Consider the following 27,968-nt stretch of genomic DNA (forward strand, 5'->3'; position numbering starts at 1 on the left):
AACACGTTTTATTTTATAGTGAATTTCACAAAAGGGTGACATGGTGGTGGTGCAGGATTTGGAGGTACTGTATCACAAAAAATCAACACTGGGCAGGGGGGCAAGTCTAGTTTAAGGGGCAATTATGCACACAGCCACACACATTCAAACTAGGACAGTTTTGGGTTGCCAGTTAAAATAACACGCACATCTTTGGCATGTTAGAAGAAAACCATACAGACACAGAGAGAACACAGCACAGCGAGTCCCTTGGACAGAACTTGAACTGTTGCAACTGAATGCTACTTATACTCTCCAATGGACTCACAGTTAGTGCTGCATTTATTATTGACAGTAGAGAGATATAAGTAAATCAGGTTCTAATATTACAAAGTCATATGCATTCCCCATATTAGCTTCAGAACATCCATTTATGGCATGCATAAAATCTAGTCAAGGCAGAGATAAGCCACGAGCAGGTTTATGTCTCAAAACTTATTAAATAGCATTAGAGCTTACCTTTGTTACATAAACTTCCTGAAAGTATATGAAAGTATTCAGACAACAGAAGACAATCATTTAACATAATTTATTACCATGTTTTTCCAAGGGCTGGAATACATGTCTGGTTTTACAAAAAGGAAACCCACTAATTTCACATCAACTATGATGAAGCTGAAGTAACAAGATAGCTAGTCAGTGTACCACTAATACTCAAAATGTATTAACATCATAAAGAGTAAAAAATTGTGTAAAATTGCTACTGTGTCACCATATATTAAAAATAAATACCAAACAATGATATAAAACAATTCTGGAAGATATTCATTCAAATGAGAACACACTTTTTTCCAGCATAGTGCTTTCTAATTATCCATGCTTATAATTCTGGAGAACTGAACCTTTTGTAAATAATAATTATAATAATAAAAGATATCATGCACAACCTTTATGTTCACTGGAATTGCATTATTCTAACATCCAAAATGTCTTTGAATATAAAAACATAATACCTTTCTCTTCAATTCAGCTTAGTGAAAGAAAATTGGAGGCATCATTCTGTAATGCCTCGGGAGTGTGGAGGAATATTTCAGACAAAATTAAATTAATAGTTTATTGATAAATGTGACAATACATAAATAAGAAGACAATGATATTTGAGCATAAGTAAATGTGTCATAAAATGTTTTTTGCTTATTTCTTTCTGTATTATTTGATTATTTCAGTGACACACACACACACACACACTATGAAATATGTCTTGAAATAAAAACTGCTATTAACGCTCGTCAAAATGATGAGGGTAGGCTTTACTGAGTACTGTCTTTTGATTAGTGAATTGTCAATAGAGGGGATGTGCACAGTCTCAACTCCGCACATGCCTATGAACCTCAGGATTTCTAAGGTGAGCAAAGTTGCTGAGAATTGCGATTCAAGAAGCTCTGAATTCATTATTCTCTCAGGAGTCTGCATCTGAAGAGTCTGCTGTGAATGTAGCACTAGACGGGCGAAAATCTACATCCACTTTACAGACAAGTCTACAATTAAAACACTGTACTCAACATTTCATGAAAGACACTTTTCATTTCATGTATTTTATGTTGCCTGCAGTACCACTGAAATAAATAAATGAACAAATACATAAAGAAACAAGCAACAATAAACAATTTATGACACATTTAATTATCTTTGCTCATATATAATTATGTTTTTATTGACATATTTTCACATTATGACACAATACATTTATTAGCATATCTTTTTTTTCTGAAATATTCCTCCAATACAAGAGGTTAAAACTTCATTACCCCCATTAGATGCTTTACTTGATCCGGGCTCTTGTATTCATCGACCCCCAGATTAAGTGCAAGCAAACAAATTACAACATAAAATTAATCCAATCTTTTAATTAGGATTCATGATATAAGACAGGCTTCAGATAGAATGAACTGAATCAGCAGTGAACATTATCATGTCAGGGGGACTCGTGGGCTGGGAACACGTGCCAAAGTAAAATATCATTATTATTATTATTAAAGAAAATGAGACCACCCTAACACAATGTTTTCTTTTACTCATTACCACGTTGCTTCACACAATGTTGGACATTTTGGTAAAGATCATTTTAATGCACAAATCATTCCCTTTTGGGGGCTAAAGATGCATTTGCATTAGTGTTTAGTAAAGCTCTGTCATAAGAAATGACATATAGAAACTAGACCTGCTGATTCATTTTATAATTCTTTTACAATTTAATTGTGCAAATAATGAATTTAACTAAGACTGAATGCCTGTACGAAACATGAATTAGTGATAGACAATATTACCTCCAATTTTCTATGAACGAAATAATAAACATATTAAGTGTTAAAAAACAAACTTCCTTGCAGTTGTTACGCACAATAAATTAAAGTACAATCATGTGCATACATACAACATTGTCCTTCCGCTAGTCAGTTGCATATTTGCTCAATAGTATTTAGGATGTATTAGTTAGCACACAATTCTGCCCAAATATACATACATTTCTATGATGTTTCCTTTGTTTTTTCAAGAAGAATTATACATTGTAATAATTTCAGCCAGTATAAGGCCAAGGAGCACTTAGATATTCAGGCACTCCCGGTAAAAAGAAAAACGCAGGAAAAGTTGGCAGTTGCCCAGTTACCCAATCACGTGGTCCTGAAAATAACACATAATTGAGAGAAGGGAAAATGTTAAACAAGGTTGAGTGAATGTTAAACACTGCAACTTCCTGACGGAGTTGTGAGCAATGTGGGGGCATCTGCCAGAAAAGGGATCACCAGGTGGCCAGCAAATAAGCACCAACTGGACCAGAGGGATGTTCCTAAATCAGGCAGGCTTACTTGCTCAAGGCTTAAAGGCAAACTTGTGCTTGATCTTTACAAACGACAATGTTGTACAATTTGTTAATTACACTTTATGACTTCAATGAATACTTTAATTCAATTATTTGGTATTTTGTTTCATAATGTTAACCTGCAAAACAAGTACAAGTGCTTGCTCAAAAACAATTAATAGAATGAGGGAATCTATGCATTAAAAAGTGTAGGGATCAGAAACAACTTTTAACAAATCATTTTAATATTAATAATAATAACAATAATAATTAAGCATTCTCATTTAACTTAAATATTTATTGGAATAAAAGACAGCTGTGGAGCAATGCTCTTTCACATGCATGTACAACTGAGTGCACTATTTTCTCCTGCAAATACAGTAAAAACAATCAATTATATTTTAATCACAAGGAATACAACAGCAAGAAGGAACATTAGGCTATATATTAAATTTGATAAATACAATGTGCCATAAAAAATTACAAACTCAATCCCTAAAAAAGAAACAAACTTGCATTTCAGAATTTAAGTGACACTGCTTAGCCCTGACACAAAGTGCTTCTCACATTTTAACCATTTTAAGAGAATTTTAGTGGTGGTATAGTTAGTATATTTTATTGGCAGGGATTTGGTTTATGCTCTAAATATGTAAAACAAAATGGCGTGAACATTTTCTTCAAGATGTTAAAAATGTGCACTGTTTAATACAGCTACTTGCTTAGGTGCAACCCATTTTTAAGTATCAAAGAGCAAAAGTCTTTCCTATAAAATAAAATTTGTTTAATGATTTACTAAATGGCAAGAATATTTGTTAATATTGCTGTTTTCATGAACAATACGCATTGCGCTATATACCCATCGCCACATTTTTGACGACTGGAACTGTAAACAACATTGATATCGTGAGACAAAACTAGGATCGCAAAAGTTTACTACACAACTAAATGAATTCTTGTATTTTTTGCCATTGTGGGTACACCCATAAAAGTTTACAGTTCTATGCTTTTAGGAAGCATTTGGTGGTCCTGTCACCATAAATTCAAATACTGTGTCATATTCTGAATAAACTGAAGAAATGGCTCTCATAACATCACAGCAGTCTGCATGCAAGATGTGCTCAAAGTGAAGCATTTTAAGCTGGGAGAAATACAAACCTTGAAACAGTATAATTCTATCACACCTTCACAGAGTATAAGAATATATAAAGAACCTGAGAATTGTGATTGTTTTTAAAACTGATAATATATAAATAAGTATGCTTCATTTACAGAGATTATCAAAAAAGGAATTTGTTAACAGTTGTAAATAAAAAAATTAGATTAATAAAAAAAATGTGAGATTATTGTGGCAGACATCTGAAGGAACTAAATGTTCATTTTAGTGTTCTGACCTTTAATTAAATTTTCACCATAGACACAAATGGTCAGTTGGTGAAATATATATATATACCACAATTTACAATTATTTAACTACTATAATGGCAGTTGTTGCTAAGAAAAGAAAAAAAGAAAAATCGGAATGCTGCAGCTTTATTCATTTGGCAAGAAATGAGGCAATCTCCTTCCCACCATTATCCTTCTATAAATGTGTGTGTGTGTATAAGTAATATGTATGGAAATATATGTAGTTACTGAATCCAGTTTTACCAGTTCCCCTGCCAACAGCCCCAACACTACATCTCACGCAGACCATGTACAAACAATAGAAACTATGAACACCTTTCTAAGCTACAATGAATTGTAGACCCTCTGTGAAAGGCAAAAGGTCTAAGATATGCAAACACAAGACAATGTTGGACAGAAGCAATGAGCTACTGAGGAATATTGTTCTGCTGCCTGCGTTTTGCAGACCTCATCTTCTCAAACCGAGACTCCATTTCTTCAAGCACTTTTGGGGTGTACCGTACCACCAACTTCACTGTTCCCTGGGCGGCCTTCAGGAGCTCAACAGCCTTCTCATGGTGCTCTCCTTCAACACTCTACATCAAAAGAGAAGAAAAAATAATAAAATCATTTTATGTTTCAATGTGCTGAATTTAGAAACCATTAACCTTTCCATTACTCTCAGATTTAAACTACTTGAAACATGCAAGTGTAATCAAACTTAAAATATAATCACTTAAACATTTAATCAATACTCAATCTTTTAATCACTTTTATTACTAGCAAGTATTTAATCAAATTTGATGTTAATGACCAATAACCTACAGTGCCTTGCAAAAAATTCCACCTTCATCTCATTTTTCACATTTTGGAGTCTTGCATGCTGTGAGCTTGATTCATTGTCAACATCAGTTTACTGACTGTCTACTGTGTTTACCTAGCTTGACTTGTGGCCCCAAATGCTTTTTGTTCCACTCTCTGTGTTCCTAGGTATCCTTTTGGGCAAGACTCAGCCTTTTTATATTATCCATCACCACTCCACCAACCACATCTTCTTTGGCCTCTCTCTGGATTTCATCTATACCACCTTCCATCTTGGTGCACCTCTTCACCCAATCATCCTCTTTTTTTTTTTAGCTCTTCAGGCCCAAACCCCCAGCACAACACCTATCACCTCCTTACCAAGTCTGTCTCTTAAATCAGCACATCTTCTTCTCGCTCTGTGACAATCCATACATCCACCTGGTCATTCTTGTCTTCATACTTTCCATCTTTTCTTAATCAGCCACACTCCTCACACAACTGTCACAAACTTTAGCCTACAGTGACAGAGGGCCTGCTTTAAAAGTCTGAATGGAAGAGAGAGCTAAGAATTTCTTCCACACCCACCTGACCGCTGCAATCATTACCATTCCTGCACCTTAGGACATTTAACTTGTCAGTCACACATTATTTTATACAGAGCTTCCCCCATAAAGAAATACAAAAGTAGAAATTTAAATAAACACTTAAAACACATTTCTGCAGTATCCACTATGTGAATTTGCCAAATACTCTACAGGAGTGATGCAAGTTTCAGGGTTTCCTCCTTGCCACAATCCATTAAAGGCCCTTTTCGTAGGATGGTTTGGAGTTGTTCCATCGACATTTTTAACTGCAGCAAAATCATGTTTAGAATCACTTCTAATCTTGAAACAGCTTCTGTAAAATGTGTTTTTGCTGTTAATTAGGGACATTTAATTGTAGTATTGTTGTGGATTTTTTGCATTTTTTAACTTCTTTAAAATAGATACAAATAAACTTCCAGTATGGATTTCATAATTACTGGTATGTTAAAATTAGTTGAAAATTTGCAAACACATATAAAGAAAATAGAAAATATACAGTACATTCAAAAGGAAATGGGAAATGTTAATTTCCTGATGGTGTATTTGTGTGTTAAAAGTATTATCTTTGTGGGTGGAGCTGCATGTGAACTGTACATAATAAGTATGTCTACCCCTTTAAGTGTATTACCCAGAGTGCTGTGTGGTTCAGCCTAGTTGGTGAACTAATAAAAACAGGAGGCTGCGTCTTATACTATGTTTCCTTGGCAGTGGCGGAGGCAATGGCATAAGTGAGAGAACGAGAGAGAGGAAAAAAAAAAAAAAATCTAATTTTTATCTTGTCAAGAGACTGATGAAAATCTACTATTGAATGTTTTAGAGGAGCAGAACATACAAGCATTTTGAAGAACAAGAAGCACGTCAGTGTGTATAAGTAGTCAGTAGTACAGTCATGACCGAAATTATCGGCACCCCTAGAATTTTCCTTGAAAATGCACCATTTCTCCCAGAAAACTGTTGCAATTACAAATGTTTTGGTATACACGTTTATTTCCTTTATGTGCATTGGAACAACACAAAAAAACAGAAAAAAAGCCAAACCTGACATCATTTCACACAAAACTCAAAAACCGGGCTGGACAAAATTATTGGCACCCTCTACTTAATAAAATAACTGAAATCAAGCGCTTCCTATAACCATCAACAAGCTTGTTACACCTCTCAACTGGAATTTCCGACCACTCTTCTTTTGCAAACTGCTCAAGGTTTCTCAGATTTGAAGGGCGCCTTCTTCCAACAGCAATTTTGAGATCTCTCCATAAATGTTCAATCAGATTTAGATCCAGACTCATTGCTGGCCACTTCAGAACTCTCCAGCGCTTTGTCTTCAATCATTTCTGAGTGCTTTTAGAGGTATGTTTGGGGTCATTGTCCTGCTGGAACACCCATGACCTCTGACGCAGACCCAGCTTTCTGACACTGGGCCCTACATTGCGCCCCAATATCTTTTGGTAGTCTTCAGATTTCATGATGCCTTGCATACAGTCAAGGCATCCAGTGCCAGAGGCAGCAAAACATCCCCAAAACATCTTAGAACCTCCACCATGTTTGACTGTAGGTACTGTGTTCTTTTCTTCATAGGCCTCATTCAGTTTTCTGTAAACAGTAGAATGATGAGCTTTACCAAAAAGCTCTACCTTGGTCTCATCTGTCCACAAGACGTTCGCCCAGAAGGATTTTGGCTTCCTCACGTACATTTTGACAAACTCCAGTCTGGCTTTTTTATGTTTCTGTGTCAGCAGTGGGGTCCTTCCTGGCTCTCCTGCCATAGCGTTTCATTTCGTTCAGATGTCGATGGATAGAGCTGACACTGTTGAACCCCGAGTCTGCAGAACAGCTTGAATATGTTTTGAAGTTGATTGGGGTTGTTTATCCACCATACGGACTATCCTTCATTGCAGTCTTTTATCAATTTTTCTCTTCCGTCCACGTCCAGGGAGATTAGGTACAGAGATTAGCTACATGTGTTGTGAACTTCTTGATTATGTTGCGCACAGTGGACAAAGGAACATGAAGATATCTGGAGATGGACTTGTAGCCTTGAGATTGTTTATATTTTTCCACAATTTTTGTTCTCAAGTCCTCAGACAATTCTCTGCTCTTCTTTCTGTTCTCCATGCTTAGTGTGTCACACTCAGACACACAACAGAAAGGTTGAGTCAACTTTTCTCCATTTTAACTGGCTTCAGGTGTGATTGCTATATTGCCAGTTCAAGCAAGCATCATATGCTTGAAATAAAACGATTTACCCACAATTTTGCAAGGGTGCCAATAATTTTGTCCGGCCCATTTTTGGAGTTCTGTGTGACATGTCAGATTTGGCTTTTTTTCTCTGTTTTTCTGTGTTGTTCCAATGCACATAAAGGAAATAAACATGTATATACAAAAACATTTGTAATTGCAATCATTTTCTGGGAGAAATGGTGTATTTTCTGGGAAAGTTCCAGGGGTACCGATAATTTCGGCCATGACTGTACATTTATTACTTTTTCAATGTGAAATGATATAAATACATTATACCAGTATCTACGGTCACCATCAGCATTTTTAATTATACTGTGATCTGGATTATTGGACATAACATCCACTCCTAAAACCACAAAACTCTACATTGTGATGGTATTAATTCTAACTAATGAGATTAACTTAAGTGAGCTGCCAATTTCATACACAATTTGAGTCAAACTATGTTCTTACTGAGACAACTGCAATAAGCTAGCAATTGCAACAGGGATGCATATTTGTAACTGGAAGATTTCTGTTTTTCATTTCTTGTGAATTGAACATTTTTGATATTTTTAATTTCATTACACATGGATCTGAAAATAAAGGTGTTAAGGATAGCAAAAACTTTCAAGATGATGTAAATATAACATTGTTTTAAAACAATGTTCTACGATTTTTCACATTGATTAGCATTGTATCTGATGCTCACTTCTTTTACGTAAACAATAGTTACTGTACACTGCAGGAGTTTGATCATCTCTATCATGCTGCAGTTGTTGTCCTCTTTGTTGCCTAGCTACATATTTGTAAAATGTATGTGAATATGTGCAATGCTTTTGTATTTATTTTTAAATTCATTGCTAGTTTGAGTTTGCTGGTTTGCTCAGCACACCAAACAATATTATAATTTGGAGCATTTATATTAAAAAAAAAAAAAAAAAACACACATTGTGAGGTACTTAAAATGTGGAGTGTAATCTGTTAATTTAATTTAAATTCAGAAAATAATACATATCTCAATTAACGCCTCTTGTACATCTATTATTATAACTGCCTATCTTCACTGGAAACCAGAACTTTTCTCATAATAAATTCCAAATTTTGCATATTGTCCTGAAAATATGGGTTGAAGAGTCAAATTAGGAAAAAGATATTTATTTTTTACGTTGCTAAATTACTCATACATTATTACCGGTAGTATACATTGTAAGCCAAATCTGCCTAGCATCCAAGCAGGGATGGCATGTGGTAGTTGGCAGTCCTGATGGGAAAGATTTGGAGCCACTCAAGGTTGCTACTAGGAGGAGACTTCCCTATTATCTTGGGACTCTGTCTCACCCAGAATTGCATCTGAGCTACTCCTCTGATGTCTTGGAAATACTCCCAGGTCTCACTTTAAAAGTAGTCTCTTGTGTTATGCAGAGTGAATTAAGAGTTAAAAAATGTAGCAGGGCAATTATCATCTGGGGCCTCATGTATAATCGGTGTATATGCACAAAAATGTTGCCACGCACAGTGAGATGTATAAAAACTAAATTTTGTGTAAAGCCACGCACATTTTCACGGCAGCCTCATACCATGAGTACACAAGTTTCTGCTCGGTTTTACAAACGGGCGGAACCCAGCATCAAAGCAGTGCTACTGCTTCTGTGTGGTGACCTTTTCTTTTCTAGATTCACATCTATGATGCAGGATTTATCAAATAAACCAAAATTAATTGCATATCATTTGCAAATTTATTTCACTTGATTGTAATCATTCTGTAACAATATAATGGTGCATGCAATGGCCAAACTATTAAATCTACCATGACTGCTTTAGCGTTGTTAGAAGACGTGACATATATTTATAGATTATGACAACTGGCTTCCAAGTCAATATTCGATTTCCAAGAGCTATCCTCTTGTAGTGAACTGGCGCCGGGCTTTACAAAGGCAGGAATTGTGCTCTGCATGCTCTTTTGCAAGTTCTGTCTACCCTCAGGTTTTTAGCCATAGGTGGTTTTCTGCGTGAACTTGCTGACCGATCAGGTATTTCACAATCATCACTGAGTCACGCCATGCCAGCTGTATTAGATGGTATTATCTGCTTGTCATCCATCTATATTAATGATTTTCTTCCACTGTGGTTGAACTGGCAATCATCAAAGAGCAATTTCAAGTAACGTCTGGTTTTCCAAATGTAATTGGAGTGGATAACTGCAAGGCACATTGCTATTGCAACGGTGCTGGACAAGTTACTTCAGCCAGGGATGAATCAAAGAATGAGGAAGCATTACATCATCTATAGTGGGACAGCCTATAAAAATGACAACTTTGCACAGTCACAGGTGCATTTTCCAACTAGTGCAGCAATAGGCAAGCAGTCATTTCAAGGATAGCTAGTCACCTCAAAGACTTACTATGTAAAGAGCAGCAAATCTAACTGTTTTGTCTCTCTGTGCCGACGCAACACTATAAAGGCGCTTTCAGAGAATGACTTTGCTCATGTAAATAGAAAGCATTTCCACTCAATACTCCACAGAAAGTGTGCCACACTGTGCAAGCATGTAGCGTACTGCATAATGTGGCACACAATTGTGGCTACCCGTACCTGAAGAGAAGAAGTATGATGAAACTGACCCTGACCCATCAAATGATCAGCCAAATCGGACAGTGTTACAACTTCGTTTGAATGTAATTAGCAGAATGTGAAAACTGGGAATCAAATGCAGCATTTATTTTTTAACAAATTAATTTATGGTCAATATCACTTAATACAGTCCTTATATTCAGTGCTAGTACTAGGTTATTTTGCACCCTAGGCCAAGCTTATTAGCGTGCTAACTGACTGTTCTATAGTTCAGCGGTTCTCAAACTTTTTCAGTCCTGGGACCCCTTTACAAGCCATACGATATTCGCGGACCCCTGATGCGGCCTGATTTGTCAACCCAAATTATAATAGCATAGCCACAGGCATAAAGTGTAAACTTCTTTTATCTGAAGTCGACTTTATAAAATAAATCATTCTTTGTAGTCATTCTATAACAACACTAACTATTGACAGTCAATGATACAGTGTCATACGACAGTCACAGGACTAAAGCCTGCTTAGCAAAAACAAAAAATGCAAAACAACTACAACTACAATATTTAATGCTTAATACTCGTACTGCATAACTACAATACAACATTCTTCATTTAATAATAAAGAGTAAGACTATTAATTTTACGGCTACCTACCAGTGGTAAACATTTTAATTATTTAATACGTAGGTAAATGTTTTAATTATTTAATACGTTCAAATGTATTACAAATACAATTACATTAGACTCTAATACTCATAGAAACTAATGAGATGTGTGGGCTTGCTTTTGTCGGCAGAGAAGGTCTATCCTTGGTGAGATTTTTGATAGACACACTCGAATGTCATCTTCCACCTGGAGACATGATCTAAACTTAGATTTTATCACAGCTAATGCTGAGAACAATGCTTCGCACTGGTAGGTAGATGCAAATGGGACCAGCACAGTCAATGCTCAAAAGCGTATATTCATTCCTAATGTTGCACCAAAACGCTCTCAATGTTTGTTCTTGAAATTTAAGTTTGAGACTTTTGTCACTAGACAATTCAGCCAACTGTTCTTCTTCCTTCCCGGTCAAGTAGGTAAGCTGACAACTAAATGGATTTCTGATCCAGTCATAATCTGCAATGTTATCTGTTGGAAAGTACCTGTCAAAGTATTCTTCCATCGCCGACAAATGGTCAAAGATATCTGTTGCCAAGTTATCAATGGCCATATTGTTTTCATTCAGAAATTCAGTTAACAGTTCAAATATATCACAGCTTTTATTTTGTACTCGTGTCTTCCATATTCTCAACTTTTTCTTGAAGGCAGTTATCTTGTCTGTTGTTTTCAACACGCCTGAATCTCTGCCTTGCAGTGATATGTTAAGTGCATTAAGTTGACAAAAGATACCAGCCAGGTAAGCCAATTTTGCAAGCCATACATTATCTGAAACAAACTTCACCAGCTCTGAGTTTTTATCCATCAAAAATGATGCCAGTTCACTGCGAAGCTCGAAGACGCGTTGAAGTACCTTTCCGCGTGACAACCAGCGAACCTCTGTGTGTAGCAGCAGATGTCGATGATCTGAGCTGCTTTCTTCGCACAGTGCAGCAAACAGTCGTCCATTCAACGGTCTGCACTTTATCCAATTAACTAGTTTAATGCATGTATTTAGCACTTCACCGAAGGATTCGTTTAAATTCTTACTAGCAAGAGCTTCGCGATGAATCATGCAATGTGTGGAGATAATATTCGGAGAAACAGTTCGTACGCATGCAACAACCCCACTTTTATGACCTGTCATTGCTGCAGCTCCGTCTGAACAAATTCCAATACAGCTGGACCACTCAAGCTTGTTAGCAATGAAGAAATCATTTAGCATTGCAAATATATCTTCACCTGTTGTTCTAAGTGGCACAGGTTTGCAGAACAGAAAGTCCTCGACCACATCAAGCAATATCTAACGTAGACCAGTAACTGCGCTTGGCCTGCAATATCGGTACTTTCGTCCAACTCTATGGCAAATGTACTGCTTTGTAGGCGCTCAACCAATTGTAATTGGATGTCATTGGACATGTCGCAAATTCGCCTTCTGATGGTATCGTTTGATACTGGTATAGACAGTAATTTTCGGCTGCTTTCTTTTCCTAACATTATCTCGCATATTTCTAAAGCCGCTGGCATAATCAAACTCTCCGCAACCGTGTGTGCTTTTTTGCTCTTAGCTATTCGCATTGCCATAATATACGAAGCCTTAAGAGCTTTTTCATTCACTGTTGTCGCAGTGCCAATAATTTTCTGTTGATTTGCATACACTTCTGCTCGACGTTTGAAGAAATCAACGGGTTTGTCTTTTAGTTCATTATGCTTTGTTACAAGATGGCGCTTCAGTTTAGCAGGTTTCAGACTTTCGTTCGATAACACGTTTAAACAAATGACACATTGTGGCTGATCACTGTTGTCTTTGTACTGTATAAATCCGAATTGTAAATATTCAGGATCATATTTACGTAATTTTGCCTTACGCGGTGCGGACTCTCTTTCGGCATCATGTCTCAGTTCATCGCCACTATTTCCATTACCCCCGTGCTCTTCTTCAGATATCCACTTACGCTTAAAATATTTATCCATACGTTAGTTGGGCGTGCGAAAAACAATTTAACAAGCAAGAATTACCACTGTATAACTTAATAATTAATCATAAACTGTGCATGATTACAGGCTGCGTCTATAATGACGTCATCATAGAATAGTTCATTATAGACATATATATATATACTATATATAGAATATAAAATATAAACAGTAGTGAGGGGTGAGTTGATTATTATTCGCATTATCCGATTGGAAAAAATGGCGTTTAGCGAAGAAGTTATTAATTGTAAGCAATTTTCTCCCTTTTTGCAGACCCCCTACGGTCGTCTTGCGGACCCCCAGGGGTCCACGGACCACAGTTTGAGAACCGCTGCTATAGTTAACCTGTGCGGCTGGGTTTTCCCCCTCGTATGACCTGCATCCTAGCCGAATGCCTAAATCGCCTTAATAGTAGCACCGGCCCTGCTTATATATACCTTAGTTCACTGGCCACATCTCTTACAGCAGGCATGTCAAACTCACTACCATTGGTGGGCTGCTTTGACTGCCATACGTGCGTCAGCAGGCCGCACTGTAACAAATACTATTATACAAAGTTACTGTAGCTTTTTTTCCAATACTGAAAAGTTTAAAGAAAAGCAATTTATTTCCATTCAATCTCCGTACAACAGCGTACAATTAGAGTCTTAGTCTCTTAGCTAGGTCCTTATATTACTATATTATATTCATTATATTATATTCATTGCTCATATAGGAGTCTTACAGTGTGAGATCTATTTCTTTTGTCCCGACACTTGGCATCTCTTGTTAGTAACCAGTTCGTCAATATCAGGCTTGAAATCTTGTGCAGCTGCAACTTTTATGAGGGACGAAAGGTGCTCGACGGTAAGTCTTGAGCGATGTGGGGTTTTGGTAGCTTTCATTAACAAAAACAATTGCTCATAAAGGTAAGTGCTTCCGCACATAGGCAATACTCTCGATGCCAACTTAAGGATCTACACATACGAGGATGGCAGGTAAGCATACAAGCCTGGCACACCAACTTCGTTGTATTTTGCCTTCAGAATAGAATCTGACTGCAGTTCAATCAATTTCATTTGGATATTCTCAGGTGCATTCTCAACGTTGTAAGAGTATGGCGACGTAAACAGCGGAAAGTCCTGTTCGTGTGAATTGAAATCACAAAAACGCTCACTGAATTCATTGCTCAGTAATTCAAGTTGGAAAACAAATCCTCCAAAAATCTAATTTTACTTTACTAAGTTTACTTCAAAGTTTATAAAATAAGTCGATATGCAAAAAGCCCCCTGACCTACACTAATTCAAAATCACAAAAATTTGTTAATAAACAACTCACCAACTTCTCGCATCCACTTCAGATCTTCAGCTGTAGTCTGCATTAACTGTTCGTTACAATACTAGCACAAAATTACATAAAACTAGAGCAAAAAAACGTGAAAACATGCGAGCTATTACTATATGTGATGGTCAGTTCTGCCCAGTGGCCAGTCTCAGCAACCCAGCCAGTAACGGCTCTAGGCTCGTGGTGGCCCTGGGCAGAGAAAGAATCGGTGGCCCCTTCGCCCATCCGTTGCGGACACTGCATAGCCGCCTTGTGCTCATGACACGCTACTATATGCGTGTGTCCGTAACTTGAAAACCAAGTGGTGACCCATAATATTCTCATTACGGCAGAACGTTATAATACTACATATAGCTTATTACTCTGACTGAAGCGATATTAGTAAATACAGCGTACTAATTAACAAGAAACACAATGTTTTTCGGCCACATTGCCATCAGCTGTGTTGTTATTTTCTCTTTCTGTTTTATATTCAATATATATTGTCGTGCAGGTGCAGTTTGCACATGCCTAAGGCCGTCCCTGCTGCCAGGCTGCTGCAGCCTAGCACTTCAGTTGCGATGTCGCGGCTCATTAACTTTGGACAAGGCTCGTTGCTATACTAGCAGATGACGTTTCCGGTACCATAATGCCATGGGAAAACGCGCTTTTGTCAGAAGGCAGAAGTAAGAAAAGTCAATAAGTAACGCCGAAGATGCAGAATGATTCAATCACAAACAATAGTAATCATTTTGTACAAGTTTAGTGCTAACTAGGATCTGTCATGTGGGCCGCACAGATTTCTGTTGCGGGCCGCGTGTTTGACATGCCTGTCTTACAGCATCCACTACTGTATTTTCTGACTCCAGAACAGAGCCTGTAGGTACACAGTCAGATGGTCACCCGTCGGTTTCAGAAGCAGAGGTATGTACGTAACCAGAACCCGAAGATGTGCTGGGCGCAGCAGCACCATCACTGCCTGGAGTCACGTCCTTGGCACACGGGTCAGTTTTTGTAATATTATATGAAACGGAACAAATTGACAGTGGGCTACAACCTGCCTTTTCACGTCGACTTTGATATCTGACCACTTTTTTTTTTTTTTAAATTTAGGCACTGGGCGACTTTCTGAACTTGAACTCTCGACTGTCTCTGCCACACTGTATCACTCCATCAGTTTCCTTCTGTTGCTTATACTACTGCTTACACCAACAAATAGTACATTTCCTTGCCTCAACTTTGCATTCACTGAAATTCATCTTTTTCCATGTGCTTTTGCCATTATCTTTTAACAAAACAGTGAACGTAAGGAGCTATTTATATTGATTTGCACACTCAAATAGGCAAAATCTGGGGAGGAGTCAGGGTGGGGCTGTAAGAATGTACATGTGCATTAAAATTCACGTTGATTGGGTTTTACAAAGGAAAAGTAAGCGAAACTTGGCTTACAGTTTTATGTATCTGAATTTTTTTGAGCATACTCCACGTTTTAGTATGAATTCTCTGCATGACATTATACATGAGGTCCCTAGAGTTTAAGAGGTGAAGGAAGGAAGTATACTGAAGTATTGTAGAAAATGCTTATGTATGTTGAAAGGCAACTGTAAAAATTAAACACTCACTTTAGATCAAAAACTTGTTTACTGTAGTTGTGATTAGGGTTTTGGGTACAGGAGAGCCCCTATTATCCAGAACATATAACAAATGATTTCTACAGATGACCGAATTTCATTATTCCCCCTTTACAAAGTTTTGATTTACTTAAAAGCAGATATTGTTGTTATAATACATTTCATACTGATCAGTACCAAATGACTACATCAACTTACTGGATCAAAAACAGGATTAAACTGGTCCTCATCCTATAATATAAGACTAGTAACAGCAAAGCTTGATTTCTGGGTCTTCTCACTCATTAATAAACATTGACCAGGGGTAGTATTGGTTAGTCATTTTTATGATGATGAAAAAATGAGTGATGCTTAGAGAAAAATGAACTAGAAGAAATAAAAAATTTGGGAGTTGGGTTGCAAGTAAGAACCAATCCAAAGGCTGTTTGCTTCCTGTTACATGGAGTGGAATCAAAGCTGTTGGCCACCAAAACATGTGTTAGAGGCCACTGTAAGCTTAGTAATTGGTCACGTGCATAACCAGACAGGAATGGATGCAAATTAAAATGAACTTAGTGCAAGTACCCATTGGTTTTACCCATAGTTTTTAATTTAGCACTTGTTTTGTCCCACCTGTTATAACACACATCTCCCACTCTTGTCATCCATTTCTGAAATTCAATGAGGTAATATGTTGTGTACTGTATATATCAAATATTCTGTTTTTGGCAGCTGTGTCAATAAAGTAATGAGAAAGCCGCACAAAGCCTTTACCAGTTACAGAATCATTGGGATGGATATCTTGACACACAAATTGAAACATTTTGCTATAGTTTTTTTTGACTAATGGAAGCAGGTTGCTTACCTCTCATATACAATTTTGTTGGGTTGGGTAGGGTAAAATGAATATGCCATAGCAAGCCTTAGAATGCACCTCTAAGCTTTGTCACATTTGTCCAAGTTTAGATACTTCAGCTCCTTTTCATGTGAATCTAAACTCAGATATCTAACTTCTTAGTCTTTTTCTTACTATGCTATACTGGCAAGTTTGCATTGCCCTTTGCACATTTTCTGGCTCCAGTTTCTGAATAAGCTTTGCATATGTGATGCCAATGAGAAATGTATCATAAAAATAATGTTGTTATGATTAGATTTTTTAAAATGTCAGCATTTTTTTCAAATTCAAAGCAACAAGATTTTTAGTAAAGTTTTATTAGACTTGTAAAATGTTGTAATCCTTCATCATGTGATCTTAATTCTAACCATCCAGTCCCACGCCCACAAATTACATGTTGTATCCCAATATTAGTTAAATGAGAGCTCTGAAAACATTGCTGAACTACTCGTTATAAGACTCTTTGTTTCCACTCTATAAAACTGAGTAAATATTTGATAGCTAGGTTTACCTAAGTTTCCAGTACACTCTTAAACAACTAATTTCACAAATCATTCTAACTGCAAAATTTTTCAAAACACTCACCACACCATTGACAGAAAGTAGCTGATCTCCTCGCTTGAGTCCACCATGCCGGTCTGCAATTCCCCCTGGGATGATGCGTGAAATATAGATTGGAGAATTTTGCTCTTTTCCACCCATGATATTGAAGCCCAAGCCTTCTTCCGTTTTTGGAAGCTCAACTACCCGAGGGTGGGAATGGCCTTCACTGGCTGCAAAGGCAGCTACAGTTGCCTATCAAACAAATAATACATACATTTAAGAACAAATGAAATATATTAAGCCTTCAATGTATGTTCTATGACAAAAGAAATGTTGCACCAATGGTAGTGGTTCAAAGTGCACGAAAATCAATACTTATGATCTGCCAAAAGAATATGGAAGACTGTAACAGTTTTAGAAAGGTGATAACCCAAGCACTTGAGTGAGTCTTCACTGCTTTTATGAGGATGGCTGGTCAACCTCATGTACCGCAGCATATTTACAATGTTATTATGTTGTCAATGATAACTGCAGTATGGGTCTTGCACCTATGAGGAAGTATATGGGAGTACCACATAAACAATGCCACAGAATTAGAAGAAGGACAATGTAACAAAGTTCCTCTGTTAATGCTTTCCACTGTCTATAGAATATAGATTCCTCCAAGGACAACTGCGTACATCTTGAATCTCAGAATAATGAATTGCAATGGTAACAGCCTATCTGCAGCATCTGCTTTTGCGAAACTGCCACTGTTGGCTGCATCTGGGCCAATCATCTCCACTGCCGAGTCCCACTTTTCCCTTGTCATGAGGAGCAACTGAGTTAAGTCTGCCGATGTACCAAGGAGAACCTGTTAATCACTATATAACCTTTTTAACAGGACAATGGCTCAGCACACACTGTGAAGTTTAAAATCTCTCTCTAGTAAACCCATTCACAGGACTTGTTTGCAATGTGCTGGACATTCTGGGATGCTGGCCACAGTTTACTGCACATCCTCCATTAAGTATTTTATTCCTGGTATTGTGTTTGCACAATACAGACACAGGTGGATATACTTCAGAACAGTTTTTGGCACTTTATTGACTCCATGCTATGCTTCATAACTTCTTATATAATAACCAATACACACAAACCTGTTCTGTTCATTTAAATAAGACCACTACTTCTGAATGCACGATTTTTGGTGAGTGCATAGCATATTTAATGACAAATAATGATACAAAAATGTACCTTAAGATTATTATTCTGATAAAATCTTTTTGCACAGATATAAGTAAACATTTAGTCACCTAAATATGTTATAAAATGAAAACAGAAATATTTGGTTATTAAGCTAAGTTATTTAAAACTATGACCATGCCCATTTCCTGTTCCCCTGGGATATAAATATGAGGCTGCACATATGTCAGATCCTTTTGTCATCCATCAATGTGGGTAAATCCAAAGTGCTTCCAACTCACATGAGACTAAAGGTTGTTGACCTAAACAAATTAGGCAATGGTTAAAAAAAAACAATCATAAGAATATGAAAATACTGCTAACCACAATTACAGCCATATTAACTAAACCTTTTTCTTTTTTTTTTTAAGTGTGAAACAACTGAATATTTTCCAGGAAGAGGATGAATTAGCACACAGCCATGCACAGTGAGAAGGACGGATGGTAAGAGAGGCAAACAAAAACCCAAACAGCACAGTTTATCATCTTTACAGGTTGGTTGAATCTTTGGGTTATAATATATCTAAATCAACTGTTAAGACCCCACCTCCATGACAAGAAGCTTTTTGGAATAGGTTTATGTTTTCATTGATAAAACTGTGCTCTAAAAAATAGACTTATGTTCAAGAACAAAATGTTAGAAGATAAAGCTTTAGTTGTTTGTTTAAACCCAAAATGTCACTCATTACATGTGTACTTTAACTTATACATTAATGTTTAACTCATTTTCGAGAGGGGGGTGCCAGTTATTCTGACGTTAACTGTATACACACACACACACACAAATAAAAATTCGGATACCTTGGCTGTGGCATTGGCTCTGACCTCTGGGCTGCTGTTAATATCTACGGTCTCATAAACATGTTCATAAACCTGAAAGATAAGTGAAAAGAGTTACAAAGTCCTGTTTACTTTTCAGTTAATTCTTGCTAACTTCATTAAATGGTGCACATTCATTTTTCTACATGACTGAAACAAATATTGTCAATTCTGCTGCAGGACCTGTTGTGCTTGCTGAAAACAACACACAACATATTTATTCTAACACCATATTTCAATTGTGGTGCTTTGTGTTTGTACAGGCTCTTTCAGGCTAAGACATGAGCGATTATTTGAACAATATGCTGTAGCAAAATATTCTATGGAACACACAAATCAGCAATTAGTTTAAAAGTGGGATACTACTGGTTCTGGAAGCAATGCACCAAAACCAATAACTATTTTTGCCCCCTTTCATCTGTTGACATTGTGGATCTTATGGGAAAAAAATCCTCCTAGGCTGAAATGGCAATTACCACAACAGACAGACTGTGGTCCTTTATAAGGAGCATATTACAGAACATGGAACTTTATTTACATCACTTCTTTTAGAAAGCATTTTCAGCACAGCCCTTAAAATGGTCTCTTTCATTTGTTAATAATTTATTCTAAATAATTAAAAAATCTAGTGTAATTTATTATTTTTTTAATAAAATTGTAAAAATAATATAGTTAATGCAAAACTGTCTTCTTGTCCTTTTGGAAAGAAACATTGTATGATGCAAGAATCTTAGCAACCTTAATTTAGTAATTTCCTCACTGTTCTCAGTTAAGTTTTGAACCAAAAATTTATTAAGTTGTGCACTGTGTAAAAATAGTCTTCAGGAAGGTGATGCTTGTTTTTGTTTCAGAAAGATAAGATGCAAATGACTTTCATATTCTATATTTTATTAAAACGTGAAATAAGAACTTCCTGGCTCCATTGCAAATATGAATGATTGGGATGCATGTCAGGTGAGTGTAACTCTCCACTACACTTAGCAGTGTTTAAATGATACAGGTTCACAGATTGCTGTTTTAGTCAATGCTTTTAATTTTTTTGCCAATATTTTCATCACACATTGAGTGTTTACTTATCTACAGCGTAAGGTGACAGCAAATGTCTCAATGCCAGACATTTATGGCATCAATACTGTGTGTGAAATTTTCATGTCTACTGTTTACAAAATGTTTATCCTCCTGGTCAAAGTCAGTTATCCATACTGGACATAATGGAAATTGAGAAATTCTTTTTAGCATTCTAAAGAGTGACCACAGTGGGTCATACTATACACTGCTTCAGATGTTCACAAGTGCTTTTCTAATTATTTGGTTAATGATGTCACACTACCAAATAAAACCATTCTTCACACTATTTATCAAAAAGCTATACTAAATACTTATATGATATAATAAAATAAAAAGATATCTTATTATAATGTACTTTTTTACATTACAAACATTTCACTACTCTATAACTTGTTCAAGTTAAAATTTTCTGCCATGTGTATATACAGTGTACTATAAAAAGTATTCGCCCCCTTGGAGGACTTCATGTTTTATTTTTTATGCAAAACTAAATCTCAGTGGACTTAATTTGGATTCCTTTCACTCTGACCAGCAGAAAAGCACTCTTTCATGTCAAAGTGAAAACAGATCTTTGCAATGTGATAACAATTAATTACAAATATTCAACACAAAATAATTGACAATTAACATATGCAATTGTTGGACTGTATTTCCTCTTAAGATTCTTTACAGATCCATCATCCTACAGCTAATTGCAGACTTTGTCCTAAAAAAGTTTGATCAAACACTCAACCTCTTCACTGTAAATTTTCGGAGTATTCCAAAGATTATAATCTTGCACTGCAAAATAAAACAAGGTACTATAAGAAGTAATTTGTATGTTAAATGCAATTATATAGACTTGGGGCGACACATTGGCGCAGTGGGTAGCGCTGCTGCCTCGCAGTTGGGAGACCTGGGGACCTGGGTTCGCTTCCCGGGTCCTCCCTGCGTGGAGTTTGCATGTTCTCCCCGTGTCTGCGTGGGTTTCTTCCCACAGTCCAAAGACATGCTGGTTAGGTGGATTGGTGCTTCTAAATTGGCCCTAGTGTGTGCTTGGTGTGTGGGTGTGTTTGTGTGTGTCCTGTGGTGGGTTGGCACCCTGCCCAGGATTGGTTCCCTGCTTTGTGCCCTGTGTTGGCTGGGATTGGCTCCAGCAGACCCCCGTGACCCTGTGTTTGGATTCAGTAGGTTGGAAAACGGATGGATGGATGCAATTAAATTATTTAGGCGTAATACGTCATGACTAATTAAATCAAATTTGTATGTGCAAGAGGTTTTTGCTCATTTATGTGGAATGCCATAAAAAAAAAAATCTCACCGTAGATAACATGGTGTATACAGTCAGAAATTTACTTTTTTAAAATAATCATAGTGCGGTATGGTGGCGCAGTGGTAGCGCTGCTGCCTCGCAGTAAGGAGACCTGGGTTCGCTTCCTGGGTCCTCCCTGCGTGGAGTTTGCATGTTCTCTCCGTGTCTGCATGGGTTTCCTCCGGGTGCTGCGGTTTCCTCCCACAGTCCAAAGACATGCAGGTAAGGTGCATTGGTGAACCTAAATTGTCTCTAGTGCGTGTTTGTTGTGTGGGTGTGCCTTGCAGTGGGCAGGCGCCCTGCCCGGGGTTTGTTTCTTGCCTTGCGCCCTGTGTTGGCTGGAATTGGCTCCAGCAGACCCCCCGTGACCCTGTATAATGGATGGATGGAAAATAATCATATTTGTGCATTCATGACAGTTGTCTGGAGATGGGTCTAACTGCAGCCTGCAATACCTATTACGTATGTCAGGTAATGCCCACAATGTCAGTCATGAAACGCCCTTTGAATCGGATAACCATCCCACAACCCTAATCTTAACCACAGTGTAATGTAATGGGCATTTTGTGATTGATCTCAAAGATACTGCAGTCTGCAATTACACTCGGTTGGTTGTCCACACAGTAAGGAGAACATGTACCTTAGCTGTAACTAGACAAGGCTGCCGTGACCCGTTCTTTTCTATTCTTTCTGTTTTGAAGAGACAAAGTGTTGAGCAAATTGCTTACTTTTCAATGTGAAACTTTCACGTAAGGCCAAGCATGTCTTAAATCCTAACATATTTGAAAATTCAAGATGGTACAAAGCACAGTAATAGAACCAGGGTAGTCTTTAATTTTTACATTAAAACTTCCCCATCCACATTGTTATTTCTATTCCAGCTAAAAATTGTATCAGTACAGTATATACAATTTTACCTCTGTGGGGAACAGGACAACTGAATGGAAGAGAATGATCTAATGCAATTAATGGTAAACTAATTCAATCCTTTCTTATATAACAACTCTGATCAGATTTACACAGAGACCAACAACTAATTGTGGATCTTTAAACTGCTTTAAATACATAGTGACAGGAACAGGAAGTCTCTGAAAAGCCCTGTAAATAAGCCTCTTTAACATTTTAAAAATACACAATAAGCTTTACCTAACACAATTTTTGTGATGGAAAAAAATATTCATAATATATTTACATCCCCTCGCTCATTCCAGAAAGCACCTTCAAAGGATGTACCGTCATAAGGGATGAGGGAAAGAAATGTCAATGCGGTTACATTTAATATTGTTTGTTTATACACTCGCGTTGTAATCTGGCAAAGCCAGTAACTAATCTTTCATCGGTCACTCTAGGAGTTTCCAGAGGCAGGCAATCATTGGCTGATGACAGGCAGCCATTCAAGGATCTTCAGAAATCAGACACAGGCAAGACGCCAACTAACTTGTTGCTTCCTGCTGCCATACACCACAAAATGATCTAGCACCCGCTCTTAATTTCTTTAGCTACTGCAACATACATTTAATTTTGATTGCTAAATGCAGTAAGAAATCAAAATATTAATTAATCTATTAAGTACACATTGATTCATACAGTAGGCATCAAAGACACACAAATACACATATACTGTATATGTAATAGCAAGAGTACCCTGCAGTGGAATAAAACGCAGGTGCAGTCAACAAATAAAGTAAAAAATTTTGGAACAAAAAATAGCCTATCCTTCCCTTTCGAATATGTGCAAAATGTGTATGATGTGCATACCTGGCAAACACATTCAGAATTATATTATATTAATATATATGTATGTATGTATGTGTGTATATTATATATATATATATATATATATATATACACATATATACATATATACATACATACATACATACATACATACATACATACATACATACATACACATACATACACACACACACACACACACTGTACACACTACACATACATACGCACAACACATTTAAAAAAATACTTTGGACACCCCTGGCCAAATTACATATTTTGTTGACATACAAAGTAAAAAAAATTGGAAATAAAACTTTGACTGCAGACTAACTAAAGAAATGGCATTTTTATGAAAATGTTAATTTACATTTACTTATTGGGCTGTTGCTGTTATCACTGTCAGCTTACAACATATGAGATACAATTAGTTATGTTTCTTTTATTTTTCCAAGCTGAAATGACAAGCTCATAATCATACTGTGTCTGCAGCAGGATTTGAACCCACATATTCAGGGTTTGAAACGCAAAGCCTTAATACCTATGTCACACTGCCTGTCATGCAATTATGATTTATTTGATGAGATAATAAATAAATAAAAACTACAAAGTACTACTAAGTCAATACATAGTAACACCATCTTTGGAATAAGTCACAGCTTTTTGGTAGACATCTATAAAGTCTCTGTATTCTTCTTTAGGAAATGTTTCCCCTTTTCTTCCTTGCACATCACTTCCACCTATGTGACATTCTTAGGCTGTCTTGCATACGCAGCACATTCAAGATCTACCCACAGATTTTCAATGACGTTCAAGACTGGGGGCTATGAGGTTCATTCCAAAATCTTCAGATTTCTTGAGGTACTTTACAGTAGATTTCAAAGTCTGTTTAGGATCATGGTCTTGTTGTAGAAGCCACCCTTGCTCCAGCATCAGTTTTCTGACTGTTGTCCTTGAGAATTTGTTGGTATTTAATGGAATCCATTCTTCCCCGAGCTATCATAATGTTTCCTGTATCACTAGCTGACACACAACCCCAAAGCATAATAGATCCACCCCCATATGTAACAGTTGGCAAGATGTTCTTTTTTTTCAAATGCTGCTCCTTTTTTCCTACAAATAAACCTTTTGTGGTTGTGGCTGAAGACTTCAATTTTAACTTCATCTGTCCACTGCATTCAACTCCAAAAAGCCTCCGTCTTATGCAGATGCTGTTTTGTAGATTTTCAGATCCTCAGAACAACCCCTAGTTGTTGAGTGTTGCACAAGGTTTGGAGCATCAAAGAACTTTATTAGGGTCTTTACTAGATGACTAACACCTAATGCTTGGAACAGACTAGTGACCCAGATAGTCCTGAGACTTTAAGCCTGAAAGGGTACCCAAACTTTTTCAAATGTTACATTTACTTTTTTTAAAAAATGTTTTCAGGTCATCAAATAAACTGCAACTATATTAACATTTTTGTTCATGTTTCATTTTTTTCATACATGTCAAATCTGTGCATCTGGGTCCTGTCTTCCTACTAGAGATTGTAAAATAGTAGTAGAGCAAAAAAAGCACTCTACATATGATACACCAACCTAAACAGTTTCAGCATGCAGGTACCTTCTTATAATCTTCCTTTCTCACATTCATTCTCACACTCAGAGAAGCATAAAGACAAACAAATCTTTGGTATTTCAGGGATGGGCAGAGGAAAACATGCCATCCTAGCATCAACAAAGATTAGACTTCTTTATATAGTTTAATGTGTAAATAAAACTATAGATGTGAAAATCTCAAATATATTATGCTTGTTTAAAAATCAGTCTTACACACCGGCAATAGCTTGATTAATGCAGCACTTATTGCTGTGACAGTTTTCTAAGGAATCTCATGTTTATCGCATGCAAATATGAGGAAAGCTGGCAAACTACGGTTACTGCATAAAGGATTTTTTGTTTGTATATGATGGTTGATCAAAACATTTTAGTCTGACCTATTAAGAAAAACACCAGTAAAACCACACGTTTTTTCAATGTAATCTCCATGAAAACTTACAATGTTCATAAAGGTTTTCTATGCCGTTCTGATGAAACCATAATTGTGCAGGTGACTTGTTATAGTATGTTCATCATTAACAAAATTACATTCCATTCCTTGGGTAAGAGGTGGCAGTTATATGGTGCTAGATCAAGGTAGGTTTGGCATCTCTTTGAATCCACAGTACCACAGAGCAGTCTTGGCAATCTGTGCACCATCACTGTCAAAGAAACAAAGGGGATAGTTGACAGCGTTCTTCGCTGGTTTCCCTTACTGAGAGATGCAAAAGCCCCAGCAAATTAGTGTAATATTGACTAGTTATATGGGCTCTTTGAAGCAAGTAATCAATATAGACTACACCTTCAACATAATAAACATTGTGAACATGATTTTGGCTTGAAAGTTGAATTTCTTTGATGTTGGTAAATCCCCAGTTATAAAAACAACTATCAAATTCCTCCAAGTCTGAATTCAATAGCTTGAGATTCTCGTTGGAACATCAAATGCAGTGACACTTTACTTCAGGAGACAGCAATCTGGATACCCATTGTTCACAGACCTTATTTATGTTTAACTGTTGACCCACAGCTAATCCTTTGTGAGGGATGGCCGGCTAAATATTCCGGTCCACACCTCCTGGCCTCCAGATGGAGCTCTCCCAGCAGCATGGAAAGTCCCCAAATTCCAGCAGGGCATTATGGACATTGTAGTTGTTATAAACAACCCTGCTGGATACCATGGGGACCACCAGGAGCCACTGTAGGGAGGCTTACAGAAGGCTACGTGCCCTATAACCTGGAAGTGCGTCATGATCACATGACAGGAACGACGTGCTTCCAGTTGAAGAAAAGGACTTTTTAATCTAATTGGGATGGAACCACTTCCGGGTCAGGGACTATAAAGGACTCTGGGAAACCCCAGACAAGTGAGCTGAGCTGGGTGGAAGGGTGGCAACGCGTCTGGAAGTGGAGAATTGTTTATTATTGATTATTGTTCTTGGATTTATTGGAGTAGTGTGGAGTAGTGGTGCTTTGTGCACTTATTTATAATAATAAATATTCACTTTGGACCTTTACCTGGTGTCTGACATCTGGTCTGAGGGTTCAAGGGGTCACGGGGACCTTTAAACTATCACACCTTACAGTGTACATTATTTCATGCAAGGTTATTTCAGTTCTTCATTATGATTTGCTCCACAGAAATGTCACAATACCAGAATTTTTGTATTCAATATCAATACCAGTGAAAATCTACAATGCTTGATACCTATTAAATACTAAAGCAAAAACAAAAATTAAGTTCAAAGGCTTTCTATTTAAAATTCATCCATTATTCAAGTGAACAATATTGTGTTTTTTATGTAGTAGAATATAACAAATATTAACAGTAAAAGGAGCTTTAACATGAAAACAGTTGTATTGGCATTCAAAAATATCAAAACACAAAAAATCTTATGAGGGATATCAAACTAGAATTTAAAAAGGAAGATATCATCATCTGATATATCTTACCATTTGCACATTCCAATTTATTCTCTGAAATTTTCACTCCAGTAACTGAGAAATACTGCTTAAAATCAATACCAAAACAAATATTTAAACATTATTATATCTGTACCGTTGAATTAGTAAGTTTCAAACTCTTCAAAACTGTTTTTGTTACATGTTTTTAAAACCTGGTTTGTCAGAGAATCACGGTTATATTTGCAAAAATATGCTACTGTTAAGATTTATATTTGCCTCATTAGCTGGTAAAAAATAATAGAGTAATATTAAATGGATAAGTCAAACTGATTCAAATTTCAAATGTAAAAATCCTGGTGTTTTCATTTTTCCAACCTCTCCCTGTTTTGTATTTGTCACAACTTTCGGGCATCCTGCCTGAAATCAAACTTGTCAGGTTTACATTAATCTGTTATTTCAGAACTCTTGTGAAACAACCTTTCTTGTGCCATTTTCAAAGTATCCTATATGACTGATCACACTTTGTTATTGCTTAGCCAGTGTACAAATACAGAATTAGAATATATGCAGGAGTGACGCTACCAGCAGTGTAACTGGAAGGCTGCATTACAATTGCCATTGTACCTTTCAAATATATGACATAAAGTCCCCTCCACAATTATTGACACTTCCTGGTAAAGATGAGCATAAAGGGTTGTAAAAAATAAATAAATAAATATCACGTTTTGGCAAATTACCTTAATATCATACTGAAGGAGGAAAAAAAAAAAAAAAGAGAAATCCAACTTTCAATTGAAGTACATTTATTCTAAGAAAAAATAGTTCCCAGGCGGCACAGTAGCAGTTTTATCACTGCTGCCTTGCAGTAAGGAAACCAGGGTTCACGTCCCAAGACATCTGTGGCATGCACTTTGCATGTGCCTGCGTGGGTTTCCTCCACTTGCTCAGAACATGCAGGTTAGCTGAATTGGAAATCCTA

General features: G+C 36.9%; 1 protein-coding gene across 1 annotated transcript in view; it reads right to left on the minus strand.

Moving 5' to 3' along the window:
* Positions 1–553: 553 nt before the first annotated feature.
* The window catches only part of lin7c (lin-7 homolog C (C. elegans)), a 62,282-nt gene continuing 34,867 nt past the window's right edge, over positions 554–27,968 (minus strand). Inside the window, exons 3-5 of the mRNA XM_028794223.2 lie at positions 19,393–19,464; positions 17,410–17,619; positions 554–4,818 (exon numbers count right to left, since the gene is read on the minus strand). Of these exons, the coding sequence (XP_028650056.1) occupies positions 4,651–4,818; positions 17,410–17,619; positions 19,393–19,464 (450 nt within the window). The 3' untranslated portion in view covers positions 554–4,650. The remainder of the gene's footprint in view (positions 4,819–17,409; positions 17,620–19,392; positions 19,465–27,968) is intronic.

This window comes from Erpetoichthys calabaricus, chromosome 2 (genome assembly GCF_900747795.2).
Source record: "Erpetoichthys calabaricus chromosome 2, fErpCal1.3, whole genome shotgun sequence".
Classification (NCBI taxonomy): domain Eukaryota; kingdom Metazoa; phylum Chordata; class Cladistia; order Polypteriformes; family Polypteridae; genus Erpetoichthys; species Erpetoichthys calabaricus.